Source organism: Morus notabilis, unplaced genomic scaffold, assembly GCF_000414095.1.
Source record: "Morus notabilis unplaced genomic scaffold, ASM41409v2 Scaffold1423, whole genome shotgun sequence".
NCBI lineage: Eukaryota > Viridiplantae > Streptophyta > Magnoliopsida > Rosales > Moraceae > Morus > Morus notabilis.
In genome coordinates this window covers 70,598-86,350 of record NW_010365319.1, presented here as the reverse complement: position 1 = coordinate 86,350, position 15,753 = coordinate 70,598, and the positions used below count along the sequence as shown (strand labels likewise).

The window sequence follows — 15,753 nt, the reverse complement described above, 5'->3', positions numbered from 1 at the left end:
AAAGTAATTATCATTTTTAATTTACATTAAATTATATGTGAGTTGATGATAATTAATTAACGGTTTTTTTTTCCCCTTGTCATCTGCTTGAAAAGGCTTTATTTACATAATTTCTATTGAGAATTGATTGTGATTTTCAAATACAATAAGTCTAATATTTCATATATATCATAAGATGTATAGCGCGTAGCAAAATGCAAGGAACAAGATTATATCTATAACAACAAACAAGAAATCAATTAATCTGACCGTAGTTATTTTACTCTACGATCCGAGTAGAGTTTTAGAAATGGCCTTCTCCAAGAAGTTTCTCGTCTCATTGTTGCAAGTTACTTTGTTTGTTTTCCCACTTCTGGTTCAGGCTCAGGATTCATCAGGTTAATTTGACATTCTCCAACTAATTATTCAACCACCAGTAAAACTCCTACTGATTTTTCCTTAGAAAAATCAAGGAGCTATTAATCCACCTAAATCTTTTCAGGTTTCATTAGCATAGACTGCGGGATATCGGATGTCTCACGCTACACGGACGAAACAACCGGCATCACTTACTTTTCAGATGCAAACTTCGCAGAAACTGGCGAAAACCAGGGCATATCACCAGCATACAAAGAGCAGAATGAACAGCAGCTTTGGAATCTCCGGAGCTTTCCTGAAGGTTCAAGAAACTGTTATAATCTGAAACCTTTGGCTACAGAGAATGGTACTAGGTACCTAGTTCGAGCGGGGTTCTTGTATGGAAACTACGATAACAAACGCCAAGTACCGAAGTTCGATTTGTACATCGGAGTTGAGCTTTGGGATACCGTGAAATTTAAGGATTCAACGACTGCAATGTACAAGGAAATTACTTATGTCCCTTCATCCGATCACATATTTATTTGTCTGGTAAACACGGGCAATGGAATTCCATTCATATCACTGTTAGAACTAAGGCCTCTACAAGACGATATTTATGTAAGTAAACCCGGCACATCACTCGAACTCTACGATCACTATGATTTTTGTCCAGCAACTGATGAAGTAATGAGGTTTCCCCCGATTTATGTTCTTGTTACTGCTTGATTTTCTTTTCTTTTTAGTTCTTAAAAATCTAACATCTAAAGATTGGGTTTTTTCTTTTTTTTTTTGGTTAAAAAATTGATGGAAGAAATCTTTTCTGTTTACATATAGGTACAAAGATGATATCTATAGTCGTGTATGGTCACCAATCGACTGGGAACCAGTAATTACTGCGTCCTCTAGCTCTATATCCAATAATCATTTCCAGATACCATTCACTGTCATGAAAACTGCATATACAACAAACAAAACTACTCCTTACATGAATATATATTGGACTCAGTTAAACAGCACAGCGACCTACTTCCTCTACATGCACTTCGGGGAACTAGAGAAGCTCCAAGCCAACCAATCTAGAGAATTCAATATCTTCATTAATGGTGATTTGTGGTATGGGCCATATGTCCCCACGTACTTAAGTGTGTACACAATATACACCGGCGCCAATGAGTCAGGCATCATCACCGACAGTGATGGAAAATTAGAAATTTGGCTTAATAGCACTGAGGATTCAACTCTACCGCCGCTTATAAATGCGCTCGAAATGTATGTGCTGAGAGAGTTCTCGCAACAAACAACAAGTCAAACAGATGGTATACATCTCGAAAATTATTTCATTGTACTTATTGTTCCTTTCTAGTGTCAATTTGTTTCATAACCTTTTTTTTCCCCCTCTCATCATCCATGTGAATATCAGCGAAAGCTATTTCAGATGTCAAATTGGTGTACGGATTAAAGAGAAACTGGCAGGGAGATCCTTGTGCCCCTGAAACTTACCTATGGGATGGTCTTGATTGCAGTTACAATGCCAATAGTCCGCATAGAATTGTTTCTTTGTATGTTTTTTATTGAAAAAAACAAATATAAACACTAAATTATATTACCCTTTATAAAATCTTGTTGACCAGTTTTATTTGGACATGAAATCAGGAATTTGTCATCAAGCGGATTAAAGGGAGGAATTGCTCCTTCCATTGCCAACCTGAAAATGTTAAATATATTGTAAGTATAATATCCAAAATGTTACATAAGATGTAAAGTAAAATTCGATCCCAATAACAAATTTAACCCTTAATTAGTTTATTTTGTTAAGTATTGCCATCACTAGACTTTTGACAAGTTTAGTTTAATTTATAACTGATATCAGAGACTTATCAAACAACAACCTGACTGGGACAATCCCCGAATTTTTAGCTCAATTATCGTCGTTGAGAGTTCTGTAAGTAACTACGAGATTCTTTTCCCCTTAGTTTTATATTATTATTTTGACTAGATCAATCACAAATCATGATAGTTTGGTCATTTTAAAGGTCAAAATCAATTATTGACCAATATAAGATAATTTCATATTAAATCTAATTTGAAAGTATACATTTGATGAGATTAAAAATTAAAGGCATAAATTTTAAATAAACCTAAAATACAGGGGTTACGCCCCATATTGCCATGAAATAGTTATGAAACTATGTACGACAGGTAATAATAGTTAATTGATCTTTTCAACAGCATCGACACAAGTCCGAGTAGCACTCCATGTACGTCAGGGTCATGCGGAAAGAAGAAAACTAACTTTGTTGTTCCGCTGGTTGCATCGTTGGGCGGAGTACTTTTCCTCATCTTAACTTTGCTGGCTGTACTTTGGGCCCTTAACCGGAAAAAACAACAAAAAACTAAGGATTCAAGAGGTTAGAATTCAGAATACAGATGTTTACCAGGTCCATTCAGAATTTTCAATCTTCTGCTTACTTAGAATTCATTATCCCCTGTTCGAAATCAAATTTTGGTGATTGTTTGTACAGTTGATACCGTAAATGTGGAATCCAATGAAGAATACTTCCCATCATTTGTCTCTAAAAAGCAAGAGTTTACGCACCCCGAGATCCAAAGAATAACCAACAACTTTGAGAGGGTACTAGGCGAAGGCGGATTTGGCAAGGTTTACCATGGCTACTTAAATGGCATTCAAGTAGCGGTTAAAATACTTTCCCCATCATCGGTTCAAGGGCATCGACAATTTCATGCTGAGGCATGTTAATTACCCTAACTTATGTAACAAAAGTGTAGAGAGCAATACCTATATCTGCATATAATGAAATTAACTTAGATGTCATGACTAACTTAAATTTACAGCTCAAACTACTTCTGAGGGTTCATCACAAAAATTTGACTCCCCTCATCGGGTATTGCAACGAGGCATCAAATATCGCTCTTGTCTATGAGTACATGGCCATGGGAAACTTACGATCACATCTTTCAGGTTTGTTCACTACTGGCATTATTTAATAAGCTAGGCAGTGACATTTTACCCTTTTATATGATTAGATGGGATTATTCCGAAATCAAGTACATACTGCTTTCTATAAACGAGATAGGAAAGGAGGTCTATTTATTTAACGTTGTTGATTGCAATTTTGTCGGATGTAGGCAGCAGTAAGAACATCTTGAGTTGGGAAGACAGGCTTCGAATAGCAATAGACACTGCACAAGGTTGGAAATAATGGAGGATGAATATTTTCATCATGCTTTCTTTTAAAAACATTTTATCTTTAGTTTTTGTCTTCTGTTAGATACATGATCTGTGTTTGTTGAAATGTAGGATTGGAATACCTGCATAATGGCTGTAAGCCACCTATAGTTCACCGAGATGTTAAGTCTACTAACATCTTGTTGAATGAAAGGTTACAAGGAAAACTAGGTGATTTTGGCTTGTCCAAATTTTTCCCCTCTGAGGGTGGCAATTATATATCAACCGGTGCTACTGCCACTCCTGCAGGTATAACAACAAGCATTGCTGGCACACCTGGGTATATTGATCCTGAGTAAGTAATCTTTTAAACCAAAAAAATAAAAGGAAAAATTAGATCGACTTATTGGCAACAAGAAAATTGATTTGCATATTTCATTTTCAGGTATTACATATCAAGCTGGTTGAATGAGAAAAGCGATGTGTATAGCTTTGGAGTTGTCTTATTGGAGATTATCACAGCTCGACCTGTGTTAGCAAAAACACAACAGAATAATCACATAATTGAATGGGTTAGTTCCATGCTTGCTAAGGGTGACATTAAAAATATTCTTGATCCAAGGTTGGAAGGAGGTTTCAATATCAATTCTGCGTGGAAACTCATCGAAATATCAATGGCTTGTGTCTCCAGAACTTCCACCAATAGACCAACCATGAATCGGGCGTTAATTGAGCTGACAGAATGTTTGGGAACAGAATTAACAGGGAAGGACGGCCATAGTGTGGCTGAATGCTCAAAAGATTCAGTTGGAATGGTCGCCGACAATTTGCTCTCACTAACTCCCCGAGCTAGGTGACCACACAGAAGGAGAAGGGAGATCATGCATGATCAAGAAAGATTAATGCTCTTGTTGTGTTAATTAATAAAAGTAAAAGAAAGACTGGTTTTGGGATGTTTAAGTTATTTTCCGCTTCCTGTCTTGTTTTCGCCTGTACATTTTGTACTCTATCTAGACATTGTTGCGTGCTTAAATTCTTGTGTACTGTTCTCTTCTTTCCAATAAGTTGTATCTAAAACATCTATATGATCCATTCATGTGATTAAATATAATAAGCACTTGTACTTATTGGGTTAACATATATTTTAGTTTAAAATTGATAATCAGTTTTGTGAAACTTTTATAAGAGCTTGCTTGGTATAGGAGGAAAATTGGAAGGAGGCAAAGGGGTATACAATAGCATGTATTTAACGTATTTATTTTTTCTTTTTCGATATTTCTATTGTTAATTTTATTTACCATTCCGGCTTTTTTTTTTTTTAATTTCTCTTGTTATTCTCTAGATTCTTCACGTTACAGGTGTATTTTCTCTCCCCCTCTATTCCTCCCAATTACTCTTCTCATTTATTTTTATTTTTTTTTTTTTTGTGTCCTTACTGAAATCAAATTTTGATAATTTCGTTAGTAAACCGGGACGCAAAAGTCCCACACCGTGTCAAAATAATAATAATAATAAAAAAAACGTAATCGTTCCTAGATGCTACTAATTAATGATGATCATCTATTGCTACACTGCATCCCAGCAACTTCCTCCCAGAAGACTTCAGGAAAAAAAAAAAAAAAAGGAAGGTGGCCTTCTGATCCAAACTATTTCCTTTGACTTGTTTAATTTAGTCACCACAATAATATATACCAACAAGTTTTGTTGATGCTGTTTCTGATTAGTTCAATTGAAGTATGGTTGACTCCGACATTAACGACCATATAAAAACAAAGTCAAAGCGTACGAACGTGACAGTTACGTCATTAAAACACCCAATCATTCTATAAGAAATTAGTGACGTTATCATTATATATATTCTCAAGACGTTGAACAATTCATCTGTTGTAACCTAGCTTGTAAGATGGTATTTGTCAAACCCTAGAAGAAATATTGCTGAGTATAACCATATAATATATTTACTAAATCCTGAGATCATGAACACTAAATATTATAAACGCCTTTCTAAATGTTACGAATTTTCGCTACTTCTTCCTCACTTTCCTTTTCCTGTTTTTGTTTTAATAAATAGGAAGAATTAGGAACTTCTCTTATTGAAGATGGTACTCATGTCTAAATATATTCTCTTTGCGATATTACAAGGCGCATTTATACTTCTGTCTGTTTTGGTTCAGGCTCAGGATCAAGCAGGTTTGAAAGCCTTCATCTCTTTAATCATGTGCTCCAAACTGATGATTTTATTAAAAATCAAGGCACATTTTGTATCTTCATTCTTCTCCTTTGCAGGCTTCATTAGCATAGACTGTGGGACATCCGGCGACTCTAGCTATACGGATGAAGAAACGGGCTTCACTTACCTTTCAGACTCGAACTTCGCAGAGACCGGTGAAAATAGAGACGTCTCAGCTGCGTACAAATTGCTAACAGATGAAAAGCAGTTGTGGAATGTTCGAAGCTTCCCTGAAGGAACAAGAAACTGTTACACGCTCAAACCTTCGCAAGGCAAAGATACTAGGTACTTGATCCGAGCAAGATTCATGTATGGAAACTACAATAACGAAAGCACTGTCCCAGAATTCGATTTATATGTTGGAGCTAATCTATGGGATAGAGTAGTAATTAAGTATTCATGGACCATCATAAACAAAGAAATCATATATGTCCCATCGTCAGATTATATACATGTTTGTCTAGTAAACACAGGTTTAGGGGTTCCATTCATATCGGTCTTAGAGTTAAGGCCTTTGAACAATGAAACTTATGTGAGTACAGAGGGACCACTACAACTCTATAAGCGCTATGATTTTGCTTCATCAACCGATCGGGTAGTGAGGTAAGCCACCTCTCAATGTTTTTATGTAAACTATATATTATTTCGAAGTTTCGCTCGTGTTCATAACCTGTGATTCTTTTTTTCATTATTATTATTATTTCTAGGTACAAAGATGATGTTTATGACCGTCTATGGTCACCCTTCCAGACAGATATCTGGAAACCATTAAATACATCTCTTAAGAATGATACTTCCATATCCAAGAACAGTTACGGAGTCCCGTTCGCGGTCATCAACACTGCATATACACGAAATAGAAGTACTAGTTACATGGGAATCTATTGGAGCTCCACAAATAGAAACTCTAAATATTTCTTCTACATGCACTTTGCAGAACTTGCGAAACTAAAAAAGAACCAATCTAGAGTCTTCAACATCTATATTAATGGGGAATTATGGTATGGACCATTTTCTCCCCCATACTTGAGAGAAAGCACCATATATAGCTTCTCGGCCATCGAAACTGACAGTGAAGGAATGATAAAGATTTGGTTTAATAAAACCAGAAATTCAACTCTACCACCTCTTGTAAATGCCATGGAGATTTACATACTAAAGGAGTTCTTGGACCAAGAAACAAATCAAACAGACGGTAATTATTTTTGACAAATATTGCTCCCTCAGTATACTTTGTAATTTTTGATATATATGTCCAACTTTTTTTTTTCCTTTTCTAATGCACAGTTCAAGCTATTTTGAATATCAAATTGGAGTATGAACTGAAGCGAAACTGGCAAGGAGATCCTTGTGCCCCTAAAGCTTACTCTTGGGATGGTCTTATTTGTAGTTTCGACACCACCAATCTGCCTAGAATTATATCCTTGTAAGTCTACTCCTTAGTTAGCTTAAGAAAGGCATATATATACCAAAAATAAGCAATTAGGGACCTTCCCTTTAGTTACGCATATAAACCATGAAAGACTTAGAGTAGCCACATAGAACAACTATTTTTGCGACTCTTTCTTAATGAAATATACTGTTTCACGTGAAATCAGGAATTTGTCCTCAAGTGGTTTACAAGGGAAAATATCTCCTTACATTGCGGATCTGACAATGTTACAATATTTGTAAGTATCCTTATCACTTTTGCGAGCATTTTACTGTCAATTTAGACCCTACTGATAAAATCATCCCTTATTAATTTCATTATTAGTAACAGTTATATGAAATATTTATAATTTACTCATGTCAGGGATCTATCAAACAATAGCCTAAGTGGGAGAGTGCCCGAATTTCTTGCTGAACTGCCATCGCTTACGATTTTGTAAGTTCGTAAAGAATCGTATTTTGACTTTCTTATTCACATTTAATAGACACTTATTGCTCTGTCACTCCACAGAAACTTAAAAGGAAACAACCTCACGGGTTCAGTTCCGCCTGCACTTCTTGAAAGATCAAAAAACGGTCTATCACTAAGGTCTGCCTTGCTTCATAACTCATAATCAATATCTCATAACTTCAAAACATGTCGTCACCTTTTTAATTTTTCCTGAACACTCCCTTGTATTCGCTAACTGTTTTCCAAAAAGAAACATTGGAACAGCTTGCTCTGTTAAACTATATAATACAACATTCCGAGTCTTCTATTGACATTACGACTAAAAACTTTTATTCTTTTTTATGCAGTGTTGATAGCTATTTGCTCGGAAATGAAACTTCATCTCCACCCTCAAATAATACTTCTTCAGCTGATCCGGGGTACTCATTTGGAAAGAACAAGTTTGTTCTTCCACTGCTTGCATCGGGATGTTTGTTGTCTTTTGTGCTTTAATCTATTATGAGATCGATTGTTATTATTTTGGATCCTATGATCCTTCTATAGTACTATCTTATCTTATTTTGTATAACATACGTTTTAATTATGGTCAAGACTGCAGGTAAAGTTTGTGCTAGTTGTATCTTGGAGGAACTATTACGTAATAAAATAAAGTTGATTGTGATTATGGAAAAGAAATGGGGTAATAATAATGTATATATTGCATTATACAATTGACAAACGGTATCATTTTATCAAACAGCATGCAACTGGCACGCAATATTTACGAACGACCTGAAAACCACACCATCTGAAAAATTCTTGACAAATTAAAACGGCATTACATAGTCAGATACGACAATGCCCTGTGGAAACGACGTAATATTTGGAAACGACAATGCACTGAAAAGGGTATCATTCAAAGACGACATCGTCCAGTCTTATAGGATGATATATTTTGAAAACTATATATATATATATATATCCTTCCATAATTACGATGGTCACTGCTCACCACAATAAAATTATAGAAATGACAACATAAACATATGATATCCTTCTATAAAAACAACGAGAAAATGGAAAACAACATGCAACTGACACGTAGAACCATGCTTTATAACGACAATGTAAATAAAAGCATCAATATATAAGAAATTAAGATCGACCTAAAAACCACACAATCTGAAAAATCCTCGACATATTAATGAATGATATGGCAGAAAACGGCAATCTTTGTTCAGAAAACAACGATTTACTAATAAACGACATTATCTTGAAAACGACAGTACCTTAAGGAGCAACACCATGCTTAAACGACATCATATGGATAAAACGACAATTACCAAAATTATCTTTTCGCATGCGACTAGAAAAATTAAATGTAGTTCTTTTATGGCTTGGAAAAAATATAAAGTCTACATTGCAGCTGAATGGAAATTTCTTAAGTTTTTGCTTTTTTTCATGATCAGCAAAAATAATTAGAGCAAATATTATAACAACATTAACTAGATGGTGTGCCTATATAATTTGCATGTACTAAATTTGGTCAATGGCTTTTCTCCTTTATTTTTCAAACAACACTCTATCAAAAAACTAAGCTTGGAACTAAAATTGTAACGTCTATACTGTAGGTGATGTACTGCATCCAACGTAATATCCTAATCTTAAACAAAGAATAGGTCCATTAGTCTCCGTTAACCTTTTTTATTTTTTTATTTTTTATTTTTTATTTAACCCTAGGATGAACTTTGTTGAAAGGATCATCACATAGTATCTATAGGCATCTGTCAAACTCTTTAATTCAGATAGATCACATATTCTTAAAGAGATATACAGCCCAAGGAAAATAGCCGAACAGCTAGATATTAGCAAAACTGGGACATTACTAGTATTATAACATGGAAAAAATCAGAAATACCACTAAAGATAATAAAAATATTATTTATGTTACTTTACATAAAAATAAACAATTGTCATTCAATTAATAAGAAGAAAACAGAAAGATGCAATAGCAACTAATTATTTAAAATGGCATAAATAATAGGTTTTTACAAATATAACATATCCGTTGATATCATGAAACTTTTCATGCAAAAATCATATACAAAAGTATATTAAATATTATTTAAGACTACAAAACTTAATTTAGACTAAAAATCAAATAAAAAATAGATTAATTCCCTATTTTATGGTTTCCTTAAACCATTCATTAAATACAATGCTCAGGGATATCATTCAGTGCTCGAAAGCCTTTCTCGATGAGAGAGGTTTTTTCAATTCGAGCTTTATATGTGCTCATTGTTATAGTGTGCCAAGGTATTCTTTTGTTTTTAGGCCGCAGGCGTCGTCCGTCCCTCTAATAGGTCATTAGCATTGTACCGAGATGATTGTTTATTTGGTTTTAACTAAATGCAATTTTCCTTTCAAAAACAAAAACAAAAACAAAACAAAATAAGAATTAAGTAAAAATGTTCGTTTTTTCCACCACAAGCCCGAGACAAATAAAATGCTCAAGCATAAATTATAATTCGTCCATGGTAATCACATGAAACGTGCCAAAGAATGTATTTTTCCCATTTGCAAGCAAGATGGGGGAAAAAAAAGTAACAATACATACCTCTATGCAATCTTCTTGGAAGACTGAATTTTTTAGAACTGATATATTATTTCTAGCTCCTCCTAGGAAGCGAGACTGGGATCCCTCTGGAATTGATATTGTCTTTGGATGACAACTCCAAAGCATGCCATCAATAAGAGCTTCACAATTCACTGGTGCTCTAGTAAAAAGGCCTCAACACGAAATGGTCAATTTCGATCGATGGAGGAATTTCTTTTTCTCTCAACTAAAAAAGCAAGATATTATACAGGAACAATAATATATATATATATATATATATATATATATTTCATAAGCATGAGTTGATATTTGAGAATAGAGACAAACTTGCATTAGTAGTCATACCTTACACTGAAAAATTTTTACGGTGATGAGTTTTCTGAGGAAACGTCCAAGAGATTCCCTTAACTCAGAGAACCAAGAACTATCTGCAACTATACGCATTGCATAACCAATTTTCATGAGATATGGAACATTCTCTGGAATTAAGACAGAGATATTAGAAGTCGAGCTTTCAGATAATGATAAGATTAGAGCATTGACATGAATATTCTCCATCTCGGAACGTCCAAAATAAATTCGAAGACGCTTTAGCCGCTGTGCAGAAATCTCAAACTTTCGCAACACACGCAGCAATTAGAAATTTCGAGAACTTCAATGTGGGAAAATTTAGAGAGATACAAATGCAACAATTCATCGGTGATGCTGCAACCATTTAAACGGAGTTCTTTCAAATCATAGCAGGAACTTAAACTGATGCTACACTCAAGACCATATATGTATCGATATGGAAGTGTTTAAGTTTTGGTGAATCAATATTGACGCTCTCAGGTCCTGTTTGGAAGTTGGATTTTATGGGGAAAAAATTTGAAGGAAAAGGAAAAAAAAAAAATAAAGAAGGGAAAAAAATAAAAATAAAAACCTTTCACCTAGTTTACAACCTGAAAGAAAATTTATACAAAAAAAAAAATGAAAATTTTCGAACAACATACAACCTGAGGGAGGATGATTCCGGCAAGCTCTGCCGCGCGAACTTGTCATGGTTTAACAAATTGTTCTCTAAACTTTTAATTTTGACAATCAACCATTATACTTGTAAATTGTTGCAATGTGTTTTTGCGACACTAATTTAACACAATTATTGTCAAAATGGAGCATATTACAACAATTTTACAAGTTGAGGGAGTACATGTTAAAATTAAGGCCTCGTTCATTTCACCGATTCGAGTTTAGAATTTGAGTTTTGCTATAGTAAAAAGCTCTCAGAAACAGACACGTCTAACTTTTTTACTACAGTTGAAGGCTCTCACATAAAGTTATATCTCAACTCGAATTAAAAACTTGAATTAGCAAACTAAACGGACCTTAAAAGTTTAGATGGTAAGTTGGTAAAATCATACAAGTTCAGAAGGTAAATTTGTAAAATACCTTAAATACTATTGAGAAATTACAACTGAATTGGTGAGTAGCTCGAGTGTAAAATATGAATCATTGATTCATGTGGCAATCGGTGTGAGTCCGGCAGCAATGGGCTCTATAGATTTTGGCTACTCGACTATTCACATTATTACACTCTGCTTTTGTAAGTTGTCACTTTGTAATTTAATGATATAGAAATAACAACGAAGCTGTCTTTAGCAAGCAACAGCTACATCACAACCGTATCACAAAGTCAAATATCTCCCACTTGTGAAAGCCAACAAAATACGAGTTTAAAAGCTTATCTACAGGTCACGCAAATTGGTTATATTGGTATGGCTCTCTCTAGAACATTTTTTTTTGTCAACTTGAATGAAAAAGAAAACCAAAAAGGCTATAGCCAAGCCATAGATCCGGGTTCCTTTTCTCAACAGAATGCCTAAATTTAGCAAAATTCTTTCCAACCAAAATAACCTCCCCCTCTCTCTCTCATCCAAATTTCAAACAACTTTTTCCAAAATTTCAAATTCATAGCATAAATCATCACCAATCGTCATCACTTTCTTTTTGGGTCCATGTTAGATATTGTTCTTGCTGTATATCATAATTAAAACTGTATGATGTTATTAATTAGCATATATGTGGATAATTTCAAATTAACAGAAAGATTTTCAAATTCCACGTGCTTAGTACATCATAAGGGCATAAACGTCTTAAGAAATGACTTTGGAACCTTTAGTAGCCCAAAGAACATGATGCCGATAAAACTAGCATTAAAAAAATCCTAGTAAACCCACATTATATATGTTCATTGTTCACCAAATAAATATATATGATTCGCAGAGTCATGATGAAGAATATCATTAGTTTGATAATCATGGGAGTACTTTCGCAGTTTTATTTTTATGGGGAGAAGGGTACTACTGTTATCTATATCATCTAATATAACTGACAAAACCCACCTCACTAATAAAAAAACAAAGGAAAAGAAAATAAAAGGCGCATAAACATGTGCTAAGCAATGAGTTTGGGAGTGATTTTCAAGAGCACGCTTTGGGTTGAAACAAGGAGACAGGACCACTGACTGGGACTCACACGTTTAAGAGAATGTCTCTTGCATTGGTTAGCCAACAATGACATTATAAAAATTAGAAAACACTCATAAAGATCTCCGAGAAAGGTGAGCTTTAAGTACATAGATGCCATTTAACAATCATAAAAACAAGTCTAAAGTAGTAAATCCACTTTCTAGCCCCTTGATCATAATCATAGGTGGTATAATTACAAAGCTTTTTTTTTTTTTTTTGGTATGAAAAAGTAGACATATCCTCACGGATAGCTTTACACGCTATTTCCACCGTTCCATATCCTACTTTCACCACATAATTCCTTCACTTAAACAAGTCGAGAATATTAACAAAAGTGGAAGAATCAAATGTAGTAGTGGAAATGGAACGGAAATGGAATTGTTCCAAATTAACAACTCTTTCTTTCTGCTGGCCCTTCTGGATCGATCATATTGATCATGACTGTGATGATTGTGTGTGGAGTACCCGAAAGCCTTAATTTAACTCTGGAATATCACACAGAAGAAGTAATAATGACCAACCCACAGATTTGGATCTTGGGCCGGAAAAATTAAATGGGGGGTTTTTAGGAGGGAGATAATGTTAATCATTGGTAATGAAATGATCATGATGATAATGATTAAAGGGCTAGTTACATGCATGGTTAGGGCTATCATAATTATAAGCGAAGCTTTTGCAATTTGCATTAGTTTTTTTCCCTTTTCTTTTCTTTTTCAACTCTGGTAGTGGTGGGCATGAGTAGGGTTTTGGAGTGGTGGTACTACTACTGCTGATGGGACATGGTTTGTAGTAGTAGTAGTAGTAGTAGTTTGCATGGGAAAAGAAGGGTTGAAAGAGAAAGCAATATTTGTTGGTGGGCAATTCATGGAGTCAATTTTCTGGCCTAAAGTCTCGAGCGCTTTCACCTGTGACCTCAAAAACTTGAGATAATTCGCAGCCTCATCAAGCATTGAAGCAGTGTCCATCTTGCTCCCGCCAGGAACCAGCCTCTGCAAAACCCTAATCCTCTCGCTGATCCTTTCCCTTCTCTCCCTCGCCGCCACCGTTTGCGGGTCGTTTGAGATCTTAACGTTCTTCCTCTTCGGCTTCTCGACTATCTCCAATCCTAAGTTCACCGGCCGAAAAGCCGCCGCCCGGTACATCATCTCCTTCATCTGCGCAATAGCCTCGGGATCGGGCTCGTGCTCGACCGAAGAAGACATTGATGAATTGTTGCTCGGCTGTTGGAAATTTATGTTTGATGAGCTCAACACTTGACGCTGCTTCTCTGATCTCGCCTTCTTCGGTTTCGGAATATTCTCTGTGATTAGCTTAAACCCGCCTTCGCTGGAAGGACTGGAATTGTTGATAGTATCGGTGTGAAGAAGATTGAAGTAGCTGCTGCTTCTCTTTGTCGAGCACTTGGAAGTATAAAAGACTGTAGCAATACTTTCGTCAACCTCATTATTAATGTTACTCGCTGCACGATTATAAGCTTCTTTGTTGTTTCTCGACACGACGACGTTGTTCTCCGACTCACCGGACGAGACTGCACCGCTGGCCGCTGCTACGATGTTGGTGTTCCATAAGTTCCGACAATCGGAGAAAATCATCGAAATCCCATCATCGTCTTCGACGGAAGTAGTGTCTGTGTTGCTGTTAGTGGCGGAGAGTAAGCAATCCAGGGACTCTAGAGAGCATGTCGTTTGCACCGGAGCTTTGCCGTTCACAACTTGCGATGACTGTACAATATTATTATTGCCATAATCAGTCATCAAGCCACTAAAAGGGCTCATCATCACGTAATTAGGCCTGCTAACCAAACAAGAATTAGGAGGACATGATGAGATCAATTCAGATGTCAAAGCCTCGTGTCCCGGCCAAGTTGTTGTTGCTGCTGATCCGGATTTGGCTGCCAAACTGATCGTAGACTCCTGGCGTTGTGATGAGAAGCTCAAATTTGATATAACATCTACTGAAACCGCATTTGATGGTATTGAATGATTATGAGCTGCTTTCTGGAGCTCTGATCTTGAGCTGGACATGAAGAAGCTTTCGTCGATATCGCGCTGATTTTGGTTTCCCCATAAGGGAGAAGACGTGTTCGTCACAGCTTGTGCTGTTGAATACAAATCACCCTCCATTGATATGTGTATCAAAGAAAACTCGGTGGTTTCTCAGCAAAAGCAAAGTGAATATGATAGGACAAAAACTCTTGCCTGAAGCCTGTGAAGTATCCATAACAATGAGGCAAAATATAAGCTAATAAACAATATGTACGTGATATATATATCACTAGCTAATATTGCATCATATTCTATAGAAGTTTGGTGTGCCATGTCAAATATCATATGGAAAGGATTTTAGGAGAAAATATATTATATCAGAAAAATTGATGGAGAGAAAATTATTGTAGGGACATACCAATTCCAGTGCAGATCCAGCTGCCACTCAAATAATTTAGCTGTACTATCTTTGATGCTATGTTCAGACGAAGAATATCACCTCAGATTTCAGCCTTTTATATCACAAGACTTTTGTGCACATTATGGTACTTGCCACTAGCCGCCATCTTTAATGATTCGATGTAATCAAAACCGTGACAAAAGAAACAAAACAGCCATCGCTAATTACGTCAGTTTTGGCGACTAATGAAAGTGGCTTTCCGCCTTGTAAAAGGGGACAATTAAACACTTAGAAACTGATCAAAGCAACCGCTCCAAGAATTCATAAACTGAAATTTCATCAGCAAAAAAAGCATATCATGACTTCCAACAAATCAAATCAGTAGAAACAAAATAGATAAGATCATAAACACAGACTTATTGGGTTTCTTTTGCTTAGTACTATAACTAGGATTGGAAAGTACAAATTAAAAAAAGAAAACGGATTTCAACAGGCCTCATAATCTCTACCTTTGTGAGCTGCAATGGAGGATTGATACTGGTGTATAGCATTCTGTTCGCTGATAGGCATGCTTATATATATAGATAGGCAAAAACTAAAGGTGCAATATTATATTATGTAATACAA

General features: G+C 35.5%; 3 protein-coding genes across 3 annotated transcripts; 2 read left to right on the top strand and 1 right to left on the bottom strand.

The window, feature by feature from the left end:
* The first annotated feature begins 289 nt into the window (after positions 1-289).
* Positions 290-4,383, top strand: LOC21386669 (probable LRR receptor-like serine/threonine-protein kinase At1g51880). The gene is given in 13 exon segments (XM_024172026.1): positions 290-377; positions 482-1,031; positions 1,174-1,655; positions 1,760-1,898; positions 1,993-2,064; positions 2,210-2,285; positions 2,549-2,747; positions 2,862-3,088; positions 3,193-3,323; positions 3,435-3,442; positions 3,487-3,549; positions 3,659-3,881; positions 3,972-4,383. Coding segments are annotated over 13 exon segments (2,670 nt in total).
* A 1,242-nt stretch (positions 4,384-5,625) lies between these two features.
* Positions 5,626-11,927, top strand: LOC21386668 (probable LRR receptor-like serine/threonine-protein kinase At1g05700). The gene is made up of 10 exons (XM_010107819.2): positions 5,626-5,716; positions 5,813-6,359; positions 6,464-6,951; positions 7,044-7,182; positions 7,355-7,426; positions 7,552-7,623; positions 7,699-7,776; positions 7,986-8,107; positions 11,168-11,288; positions 11,849-11,927. The coding sequence occupies exons 1-10, from the start codon at positions 5,626-5,628 to the stop codon at positions 11,925-11,927; spliced, it is 1,809 nt and encodes a 602-aa protein (XP_010106121.2).
* A 903-nt stretch (positions 11,928-12,830) lies between these two features.
* On the bottom strand, positions 12,831-15,200 carry LOC21386667 (transcription factor bHLH87). Its single transcript, XM_010107818.2, has 2 exons — positions 15,145-15,200; positions 12,831-14,946 (listed from the first exon to the last, which is right to left on the bottom strand). Exon 2 carries the CDS (start codon positions 14,862-14,864, stop codon positions 13,455-13,457), a length of 1,410 nt encoding a protein of 469 aa, XP_010106120.1. The 5' UTR covers positions 14,865-14,946; positions 15,145-15,200; the 3' UTR covers positions 12,831-13,454.
* Between the last annotated feature and the right edge of the window lie 553 nt (positions 15,201-15,753).